General features: G+C 48.6%; 1 protein-coding gene across 1 annotated transcript; it reads right to left on the reverse strand.

Annotated features, from left to right (window-relative positions):
- Positions 1-9,823: 9,823 nt before the first annotated feature.
- On the reverse strand, positions 9,824-11,203 carry Pou4f3 (POU class 4 homeobox 3). Its single transcript, XM_052155919.1, has 2 exons — positions 11,084-11,203; positions 9,824-10,720 (listed from the first exon to the last, which is right to left on the reverse strand). Exons 1-2 carry the CDS (start codon positions 11,201-11,203, stop codon positions 9,824-9,826), a joined length of 1,017 nt encoding a protein of 338 aa, XP_052011879.1.
- Positions 11,204-11,572: the final 369 nt, after the last annotated feature.

The following is an 11,572-nucleotide window of genomic DNA, read 5'->3' on the forward strand; positions in this document are numbered from 1 at the left end:
CCGCCTTCCCATACATCCCCAGCTTCCCTTCCAGGAAACCTGTTCGATGTAACTGTGGGCAGTGACACCTCTACCACATGGTCCCGGAAGTCTGAGAACTAGAACCCAGGTCATGGCCTGCTTGGTAGCCCTTTTATTTTATTTTTTTTCAGATCTGCTTTGTTTTTTGAGACAATTATGATTTGACCGCTTGAATATGAAAATGGTTTCCTTCACAGACATCTCAGTGGGAAAACAAACTACTCTTAGGTGTAGGTTGTATGTCCGGGGTAGACGATCCACAGAAAGGAACTCATGAAAATCCTACAAGATTTCTTGTCATAATATCATGTTAGGGCTTTCCTTTTTATATTTTTTCTTTAATCTTATCTTTTTTAAAAATTTTTTTCTTGGAGCTGGAGAGATGGCTCAGTGGTTAAGAGCACTGACTGCTCTTCTGGAGGTCCTGAGTTCAAATCTCAGCAACCACAGGGTAGCTCTCCGTAAGGAGATCTGACACCCTCTTCTGGTGTGTCTGAAGACAGCTACAGTGTACTTACATATAATAATAAATAAATCTGAAAAAAAGAAAAAATTACTTAATGTATTTTTTTTCTACTCTCTTTTTAACCTACAGCTCCTTTGTACATAGATTCTGGCTTCCAGTTCCATTTGTATGGGATTCCTGAGTGTGTGCCTGTGAGTCTGCTTCCTGTGTCCTCTCTTGGGCTCTTTTCCTCCTGTTTACTTTGGTGTGTTCAATTGTGATGTATTTGTTAGTTTTATTTTGTCTTCTTCTATTTTATTATAATGCATCTTATTTTATGACTGTCTCATAGAAGCCTCTTTAGTTTCTAATGAGATAGCGAGAGGCAGTGAAACTGGATGAGAAGAGAGGTGGAGAGGACCTTGGGAGTGCGGGAGGCCGGGGAGGCACAGTCAGGATATGTTATGTGAGAAAAAAATCTTTTCAGTAAAAAGAAAAAAAAAAGAATGTGGTTTGGGGGAGTGCGGCCCAAGAGATGGCTCAGTTAGTAAGAATACATGTTACTCTTCCAGAGGACTTAAGTCCAGTTCTTAGCACCCAGTTCAGGAAGCTCACAACTGCCAATGGCTCTAACTCCAAGGGGATTTGTTACCTCTGCACTCATATTCACACACACACACACACACACACACACACACACCACATCAAACAAATAAATCCTTTTAAAAACACATGTTTTTATTTTTATTTATTTATTTATTTTATTTATGAGACATTCTCGCATTTTTTATGAGACAGGGTTTCTCCGTGTAGCCCTGGCTGTCCTGGAACTCACTCTGTAGACCAGGCTGGCCTTGAACTCAGAAATCTGCCTGCCTCTGCCTCCCAAGTGCTGGGTTCAAAGGCCTGCGCCACCACCGCCCAGCATGTTTTTATTTTTTAAAGATGGGAACCGATAATTCTCAGGCTGAAACAAGCCTCCTGTCTCACCCTCTCAAGGAGCAGATTAAAAGGTCACCAGCCTGATTGTAATTGTACTTTTATGCTCTAAGGAAAAAAAGAAAAAGAAGCCAAAATACATGTCAAAACCCAAATATTCCAAACCACAGGCAGAGCACAGTGGAGTGTTGGTTGCTTAGCCAGGGAAGGGCCACAGAAAGGCTGAAATCTCTGTTGACAGCAAAGACCAAAGACCGTGAACCTTTCCCTCTGCCCTGAAAACTCATTTCCCATTTGGAGCCTTTGCTGGAAATTCACTCTGTCCAGCTAGGACCTTATTTTTGTCTTCTATGAGCTTCTTTCCAGTTTGCTAAACTGATTACAATGTTATTTAGACAGTCACATAGGAAGGTATTTAGGTAGTCACATACAAAGAGATAGAACTCACCTAGTCTAAGGTTCTAAGCTGGTGAATGAAAAAAAAGGAAATAGAAAGGAAAAGGACGTGACTACTTCAAGGGATAGAGTGGGAAAGGGTTTATTGAAGATAAAAGAGGGAACCCAGAGAGTCGGAGGCTGTGAGGTTTTTAGAGTCCAGAGCGAACCTGACCCTGAGCTGTGCCATTTGAGGAGATGGGGGCGGGATGGAGAAGCAACCAGACCAAGAGGCCAGGAAGGTAAATGAAGGGTAGATGAAGCAAAGACCAGGTAATCAAAATATATAGGGAATATATATAATTATATATAATATACAGGGAAGGGCAGATGGAGGAAGGGTAGCCCAACCCTGGACTGGAGAAGTGTAGGATAGGGAGTCATGCCAGCCATGCCAGGTAGGGACTGAGGGATGCTGGGAAACTGTGGAGGCCAGGTCCACTTTCGTATGTTAAATAAGTACTTCAGTCATTTGTTCAGAGTTTGAGACCTAACTCTGGACCCGAGACCTTGAGTCCTGGAGGTTCGCTTTGAATGAACTTCAAGAAACTGGCAAATTAGTTGAGTTTGCAAAGGTATCTTTTAAAAATCTGGAAGAAAGAACATTTTCCTCACTAGCTAAAGGGAGCCCACAAATCTTTACACAATTTAATGATTGTCTGGTTCAAATTCTTGAAGTTAAAGCCCTCAGGAAACCAAAGCGTTGGGACTTCAATAGGCTTGTCTGGGTCAAACTGAAGAGAGTTAAGTCTGGAACTCAGATCTCCTTTGCACTCTGCCAATACCTGAGTAGTGTAGTGGGTTTACTAGTGATGATTCCGTTTCTGTCATTTAACTCTCTGCTGGGAGATACTCAGGACGCCATTTGGGGTTTTGGTCAACAAGGATGGATGGAAACCTTTGCAACCAAAAGTTAAACACTTTCTCTTTTAAGTTGGTTTCCTGAAGTATTTGCCATTGTAAAGAAAAACAACCCCAAAGGCACCCTGAATATCTCCCAGCAGAAAATCCAGAGCACCCCCTAGAATATCCTCCAATTCCTCCATACTTGTGTGTTCTCCAGACCTATGATAGCTGTGTACATCAGGGAAAAACTCATCTTACTGAAGAAATGGGCTCACTTGGAGGGAGTAAAACAATAAAAATTTAATAAAATTTAATTCTGCTCTGTGTGTGTGTGTGTGTGTGTGTGTGTGTGGTGGCCCACACCGTTGGTCCCAGCATTTGGGAGGTGGAGAAGTTGGAAGATCAGCAATCCAAGGTCAATGTCAAGTCAACTACTTACCAAGCTATTGGCCTGGGCTACATGGTTGTGGGGTGGGAGTGAGGGTTGAGGTGGGAAATGGAAAAGGGGGATGGGAGAGGTGGACAGGAAGGGGGACAGAGGGGGAGAGGAAGGGTGCAGAAGGGAAGGGAAGGGAGAGGAGAGAAGGAGAAGAAAGGGGAAAAGGATCACTTTGATGGAAATTCCGGATGTCTGGAGAGGAAGAGACAGCCCCCACGGTGGCACATCAGAGTTGGTATGTGCCTCTGGTCGGGGGCTTTTCCTTCAGTAAATAGGAATTCTTGGTGGGACTTCTGTCTAAATGTCTGCTAATTGCTCTTGTTGCTGTTAGATCCAGACATTTTTAGCATATTTGAATAAAACTGACCTCTCCTCACTCTGTTCTTCTGTGCTAATAATCGTACTCTTTTTTATTCATTCAATTACAAGCAAATTGACAGGAGACGTTTATATGAGGCAGCTTAAAGCCCAGCTAATGGAGTACCTAATGACTAATTGATCAGATCCCAGCCCAGAGAGCAGCTCTGAGGGGCCTAAAGGAATTTATGCAATTAGTTTAGGTTTGGGTAGAAATTGAGTGCATGCGAAAGCAAGCTTTTTATGGTCCTGATTTATGAGAGCTGGACACCAACTCGATCTGCTGGACCGCCTGGCAAAGCCTCGGGCAAGGGGAGCGGTAGTGAGTGGAGCCGGACTGACTGACTGAAGTCTGTCTTAGAGTGAACAGCAGGGGAGAGGAAAGGTGAGATTCTGGATGGGATTCCCCAGACCCTAAAACCATGGAGGGGCGGTGCCTCCTGCCAGTAATTAAAAATAAAATGACACTAAGACCCAAAGAAAACCAACAGAAAATTGGATTACCCCGGGGTAAACGGTTGGCATTCTTGTGCTTGAAATCCTAGCGGTTTAAAAGAAAAGAAAAGAAAAGAAAAGAAAAGAAAAGAAAAGAAAAGAAAAGAAAAGAAAAGAAAAGAAAAGAAAAGAAAAGAAATCTTTGCAATATTAAGTGATAGTGGGGAGAAAGGAGACAAAAACGAAAGCCAGCGGGGTGTTTGTCTAATTTCACCTATACAGACCAGAGGCAGCTGAGCTGAGGCTGGGGACTGCTTCTAGGGGGAAAGATCACACGAACTCTGCAGCCTAGGGGCTCCTCGAAGCTAGGGGAAGCCCCTCCGGAGGTGCCCATGACCCTCGACCCTGGGGGGAGCCCGGGGAGCCGGGCTGCCGGGGAAGCAGCGTCCAGGGCGGAGGGAAACCTGACCTGATCGGAAAGTAGCGATCGAACCGGAGGCTAATTCGCCCGCGGGGCCCTTGTGGGCTCTGACTGCCGCCCAGGCTGGTGCTCCGCGGCGCCCCGGGGATCTGGCCCTGGGCGGTCTCCGGCTGGTGCCTGTGGGGTTGGGGGAGGAACGGCGAGGAGGCAGAAGGATTGCACAGGGACAGCCTAAGGTCTGTAGGAGTTGAAAGGTGGCAGTGTGGGGCAGGAGCAGCTGAGCCAAGACTTTGGACCGCTCGCTGCAAGTCCGGCTCCTCACCACCTCTCTCAGTGCCGCCTTCGCCCCAGGCGGCCCTCCTTCCCTGCTCCAGCCTGGGTGGCCCGTCCCCCCTCACAGGGGACAGACAGAAAGGTCAAAGAAATTTACCTAGATCTTCCTAACTGCTGTATTCACTTTGTCGTAGGCACCCTCTGTATGGAGTTTAAATTATACTCCATACAGTATGGAGTACTGTACTACTACACTTATCTTTCTGGCTTTTGGGAGGCTGAAAGAGGAGGACAGTTCGAAGTCAGTCTGGTCTACACAGCCAGTTTCGGGTTACCCAGAGCTACAGCAAGACCCTGCCTTCAAAGAGAAGAGCTTGTCTGACAAGGCATCCAGAACTCCATCCCCAACATAACCAGTCAATCCACCCATCCATCAATCATCGTTCTCCTCACTATATGTAGGAATTACAAAATGGATGCTGGTAAAATGCATAAACCGGTCAGGTATACAGGAAACCCTCTCTACATTTTAGATATAATTATTGTTCAGTGAACGAAGAAGCGTCTGTGTGAGAGGCTCGCTGTTTGAGAGACCCAGCCAGAGAAGCATTCTGGGAAGCAGATGTAAAGCCGGCGGGGTGGGTAGACTTGCTCTTCTGGGGCTCACCCCGTTTACTGCTGTAGAAATAAACAAGGTGCTATCTGGGAATATGGGGGTGGGGTGGACTAGCTAACAGAGTTCAAGAGCACCGTGGGAATATAGGATACCCCATCTCAAAAAAAAAAAAAAAAAAAAAAAAAATTCTAAGAAGGGACCAACCCAAGATCTTCAAAAGTAAAAATAAGGAGGCAGTTCCAGGAGCTATATCCTAGGCTTCTGCGTCCTGGTTCAGGGCAAAATATGGAAGCCGTGGGGGTAGTCAACTTCTCTGAAATTCCATTCCTCATTGTCCTCTTCGGCAAAGTTCAAACACCTGACAGAAGTTAAGGGACTGGGACTAGGTTCCGCCAATTGGAAAATATATATTCTCAGGAGATTTCCAGATCCTCCCAGTGAGGCTTCCACCCACTGGGTGCAAAGCTATTTAATTTCCACTTTCCACGTTTCAACACAGTGAGTTCAGAGACACAACACCCTCACTACAACACCAACACCCTCCCTTTTATACAAAGCCAGACTGTGGCTCTCAACGGGGCAATGTTAGCAGGTCAGTCTAGTTCATGGTTAAGAGCTTACCCCATGACACTTCCACTTTCCTGTTTGGAGTGAGAGAGAGAGAGAGAGAGAGAGAGAGAGAGAGAGAGAGAGAGAGAGAGAGAGAGAGAGAATTCCATCCTGGGAGATAGTTTTTCTTATGTTCTGGCTTTCAGTTTATCAGACAAAGGCCCAGCCAGGGAAAGCTCATTAGTAAAAGGAGAAAGAGTTACTCTGCCCTTGATCTGAGCAGAGCAAAAGCTGTTTTCTTCTCTGCAGGAAATCGGGAACCTCAGCTCAAATGCAAGCCTCCTCCGAGATAGCCAGGCACACACAGCAAAGCAATTGTCACTCTCTGCTCCTTTTTATGACCCTCTCACCATTCCAGGGCTCTATGTAACAGGCACACCACGTTGAAGTCATGATCACCATTGGGTAAGACACAGCTTCATCCATTTTAGGAGGAAGGAAACCTGGCCACTTTTGAATAGACACAACACAAACCACCCTTACCCTGACCTGGGTTCCCATGAGAAGTCTGTCTTCCTGTTGCCTCTGTTTTAACCGGAGATGTTTTCACTTTACAAAGCTGACATTTCATGCATTCAACAGATGTCCATAGGTCATGATGACACCCAGGTCATAATCAGAGCTGAACATTGGGTAAGAAACACTGAAGAAAGCAGACACTCTCGGCACACACAGAGAAAGCCACTGGCCAGACACCACACATAAGGAACCCAGGACTCCTGCCTTCTGATTCTGCCAGTCAGTGTCTACCTGACTCGTGCCACTTTTAAAGCCCCTTGTCAAGACAGGCAATGGACTAGACTCCTTTCGCCTGATTTGGGAGAGCACCCAAAGCCCCCACCTGGGGAGATGTCCACAGCTGCCTCCTATACACACAGCCCAAGACATCGGCCTCTCTTTCTCTTGATCTCGGCCAAAGAACTCTAACTGGGGGCTTGAAAGATGAATGTTGCAAGCTGTTGGGAATTAAAACAGAAAAATCTGCTCCAGAAGCCCTTGAAATGCGCACTCAAATTACTCTTAAAATCAGTCAGACGTTATTCCAGGTAAAAGCTGAAGTGATATGACTTGCCTGGGGTCACAGTGTTAGGAAATGCCCCACTGACACAAACTATGCCAGTGAGAACCCCAATCTGCTGTCACCTCCTCCCTGCAAGGTCTGTGCCTCCAGCGGACAGTGTCAGAGGCCACTGTACTATCCTGAGGAAACCACATCTCCCCTGGCTTCCTGGGCAAGCCAAAGGGAAGAGACAGCGGCGCCTGCCGGGAGCACTCCACGGGAGCACACAGCGGGAGGGAGAGGGTGGGGCAAGCAGGGCACAGCAGCACCAAGAGGAAGAGAAGCGCGGTTCGAACTCTTAACCCAGTGCGTTCCAGACAGGCAACTTTTCTCTACCTCTCAAAAAAAAAAAAAAAAAAAAAAAAATCTCGCAAACTTTTGTGGTGGTTAATCTTTTAAAAGTTAATTAAGTAACAACAGGGAAGTTTCGAAACGTTGATACAGATGAACATCGGTATCTTTCTTGGGGAACAGAAAGTCTGAGAGCTCTTACCTGCAGGAAACCCAGCAGCCGGCAAAGGCGCGCCCTTCTGGAGCGCTTCGCTTCGGCGCGGGACGTTCTCGGCCGCCTCGTCTGCAGCCCGGCTGGGCTCCGGCCCTGTGTTTTATACCACTATAGGCAATTAATATTGCATCAGCCGTATTTTAAATTTTCAAAACCCACAATATAATGTAATGGCATAAGGGCATTTATTATTAAAGGACACCGATGGAGAGGGAGGTGGAGGAATTGCTGGGGTGGTTGCGCAAGTCGGGTGCGAGGGGCTGAGGAACTGGGGGCTATCCACAAGTTTGCTTTTACAGAGGTTGGGGCGGAGGGAATGTGGCTGCGCGGGAACAGGACGCGGAACCGAAGCCTGCTTTACTCTGAATTTCGGGCCAGAGGCAGAGGAGCCAGAGCTCTTTGAAGACGCACCCGGGAAATGTGCAGACGACTCTTGGTGCTGGAGCATTAATTTTTAAACCACAAACGTGTTTCTAAGACTCACATGCATTCTGAAAGTTTCCGCTCATATAGACTGGAAAGAGAGAAAGGCACTGACTGCATTGGCTGGCTCTGCTGGGTACCCAGCACTGAAGGGTACTTTGCAACAGGCATCCCTATCCCTCTGGCCAGACACACTATTCTGTGATGATCTTCAGACAACAATTTCAAATGAAGACATTTGGAAGATCTGGATATTTTGTCCGAGCAATTATTTTTTTCTCCCCCTTTGCCTCTATTGCCTCATCTCTGCAGCTGTTCGAATCCTTATAAATAGTACTTTCTAATTATAAAATACCGCACATCACCTACCAGACACCTTCAACAAATAGTCTTGCCCAGTCTTGAACATAACAGTGTGAACTAGGTAATAGGTATTCCGTCTGTAGACAGATAGTATTGACCAGGAGACATAGAAAGTTAGGAAACTAGCCCCAGGCTGATTTGGCTTTTGAGTGGCAGGACTGGAGTTTGAACTGGATCAGCCAGGCTTCCAAGTTTCCAAGTTAAGAGAGTAGTGTGACAGTTTGGCATCAGGAAGTAGAGAGGATTGCCTTTGAAGACATTTGAGATCCAGAAAGTTGGGGATCACCTTGAGTTTGCAGTAAGTGTGCGAGAATGCCCGAGAAGGGGGTGAGTGGGGAAGAGAGACAAGTTTTCAAGCCGAGCTATCTTTAGCACCAGGAAAAAGGAAAATGACTGCAATTCAGGTTGAAAAATAAAGCATTTATTTTAGAAGTATTATGAGGGATAAAGAGAAGAAACACAATGTTTTATTTGCATCTATTACAGAAACGAAACCAAAGGTCACACGGCAACACCCAAACTACATGAAGCAACGAAAAATAAAATGCGTGGGAACTGTGGCTGCAGCGAGAAGGGTCCAGTTCTGTGGTCCTGCTCTTGCGCTGCTCAAAGGTATAGGTGAACTTCCCCAGGAGACACACGAAGTGGGGCAGGGAACACGCAGTTAAATAAGTAAAAGAACTAGCTATGCGGGCGGCCACAGTCATAAAAGTGCAACAGTTAGGTTAGATGTGTAGGAAGGATTTGCATATGATTCACTTGCGAACGGGGAACACCTGGGCAGACATTCTGACCAGAGCAGTGAGCTGAGATGAAGGAATCTTCTTCAGCTGGTCTGATCTGAAACCACCAACCCTGCCCCTCCAAAAGGCAAATAAATACTCAATTTCCAGAAGGTAGGTGAAGAGAGCCAGAGTTAGCTAGCGCTGGCCTCTGTCCACCCTGCCTGGAAATTCTACTGACCACCAAAAGCCCAGAACTCCCAACACCTTGCACACTGTCCTTGGACTTAACCCATGCTGCTTATGAGAATGTATGGTAAACCAACCGATACTGTGGGAAGAATTTAGGCGGAGAAGGGAATTATAAGGCTATCCTTTGGAAACATACGTGTTTTATATACTCTAATAAATTAGTTAATCTTCATGTTTGTGTCCCGCTTAAATATCCTAGACTTTATATTATTTTCTATAGTTCTTTTCCTTACCTTTGCCCTTGCCTAATGATGCCTAGCCAAGAAGTGGTACTTTCTCCTTGCGGTGGGTCGGATGGCCAGGTCAATTCACAAGCCTGTGTGTCTCAGGGCTACAGGCCTGAGGTCCTGCTGTTTCAAGAGCAAGACCGGGTTTCAGCACCGCGGACAGCACAACGTCCCGCCACATTTTTCCTTGAAAATTTTTTTTTCTCCTAGCGCCTGAACGTTTTTTGGGGGTGGGGGGGTGGGAATAGAGTGAAAAAGGAGGAAAAGATGGCCAGGAGGCAATTAAGCGGGACAAAGGGGGAAAGTCTGTGACTCAGGGGAAAGAGCCTGACCTGCCAGGAAACACCCTGGAGTGTCCCATAACATCCCCTCCCATCGGAAGGGGGCGATGCCACCAGGCTCTCCAGGCTCCTCCGGACGCCGCTCCCGCCTCAATCAGTGGACAGCAGAGTACTTCATTCGTTTCTGTTTCTGTCTCTGGTTACAGAACCAGACCCTCACCACATTCTTTTTAAGGTCCAGTTTCTCAGCGATGGCCGCGATCTTCTCAGATGAAGGACGTGGCTGGATGGCGAAATAGGCTTCGAGCGAGCGCTTCTCTGGCGCGGCGATGGACGTGCGTTTGCGCTTACGTTCACTGCCGTTGAAGAGCTCCGGCTTGCTGTTCTTCTCTCGGTAGGCAGCCTCGGCCTCCTCCAGCCAGGCCTGGAGGACGGGCTTGAGCGCGATCATGTTGTTGTGCGACAGCGTAAGAGACTCGAACCTGCAGATGGTGCTCTGGCTGAGCGAGCCCACGCCGGGGATCTTAAGATTGGCTAAAGCCGCGCCCACGTCCGCCTGGGTTACCCCCAACTTGATGCGCCTCTGCTTGAAGCGCTCGGCGAACGCTTCCAGCTCTCGAGGGTCTGACTCCACGTCGCTGAGACACGCAGGCATGGCACTGTGAGGTGCTACGGCATGCGGGTGACTCATGCCCATGGCCTGATGCAAGTGGCCCATGGCGCCTAGATGATGCGGGTGGATCTGCGCTGGCATCACCGAGTGCTCCGGGGCCCCTAGGCCGCTCACGCTCAGCGTGGGCGAGATGTGCTCCAGTAAGTCGCCCTCGAGGCCCTGATGTACCGCGTGATGCGGGTGCGAGGTGAGTGCAGCCGGGTGGGAGATGGGCACCGTGGGCGAGGTGGACGTGCAGGGCACGCTGCTCATGGTATGGTAGGTGGCGTCGGGCTTGAACGGATGGTTCTTGCCGTGGGAGACGATATCCACCGCCGCCAGAGCTTCGGCGCGTGCCAGCAGGCTCTCATCAAAGCTTCCAAATATATTACCCTGCAGCTGCAAGCGAGAAGGCGCACAGCACGGTCAGGAGGGAATACTGTCAACTCAGGATTAAAACACATTTTCAAGCAACCGAGATGCCTCTCCTCAAAGCCCAGGTCATAAAAATTAATACGGAGGCAGCCTCTCTGTTGGAACAGACGTGTGGATCAGAGACATGAATGAGAGAGAGAGAGAGAGAGAGAGAGAGAGAGAGAGAGAGAGAGAGAGAGAGAGAGAGAGAGAGCCGCGAGAGAGCGCGGGGGAGACAAGGCGAGGGGTTCAGACAGTGGCGATTGTTCTGGGCGACATGAAAAAAACATGAAGCTAGTGCCTGTCAAAAAATGTGCCTTAGAGCGGTAATTATGCTCTGCTACGTACCTGCGGGGCTGGGAGACAAACTCGGCGCATGGCCTCAGAGCCGGAGTGCAGGCTGGAGAATTTGGGTTCTTGCAGTACGGGGTGCATGCCGAAAGGCTGCTTGGCGTTCATGGCCATCATCTTCGGGAGTCTGGCAGGGAGGCAGCGGGGGACATGGAATCAAGCTCGTCTTGCTCGCTCTCCGCGCTCCAAGTGAACGCCGCTCAGCGCCAGCGCTCCCCTCGCCCTCTCGCTTGCTGCCTCCCCTCTCCCCCACCTGCTTCTTCACTCATCTTACAAGCAGTCTGCCAGGAAGGGCCCGGGCACGCGCAGGCGTGCACACGCGCCCGGGACTCGCAGGGGCGGCCCGGGAGGCAAGGCGGGACCGCAGGTCTCGGCGCGCCACTCTGAGCCTGATGCGGCCGCCCCCTCCACGGCATTTATACCCCGGCCTGGCAGGGCCTCTTCCTGTCCGCCCCGCCCCACCTGGCTCCAGCCTGCCAGACTTTA

The sequence above is a fragment of the Apodemus sylvaticus genome, chromosome 13 (assembly GCF_947179515.1).
Source record: "Apodemus sylvaticus chromosome 13, mApoSyl1.1, whole genome shotgun sequence".
Classification (NCBI taxonomy): Eukaryota; Metazoa; Chordata; class Mammalia; order Rodentia; family Muridae; genus Apodemus; species Apodemus sylvaticus.

Excerpts from the sequence above, each read along its gene's own strand:
- Pou4f3 (XM_052155919.1), bottom strand. The coding sequence starts at position 11,203 with ATGATGGCCATGAACGCCAAGCAGCCTTTCGGCATGCACCCCGTACTG. Across the intron at positions 10,721-11,083 it reads TTTGTCTCCCAGCCCCGCAG|CTGCAGGGTAATATATTTGG; the intron begins GTACGTAGCAGA and ends TCTCGCTTGCAG.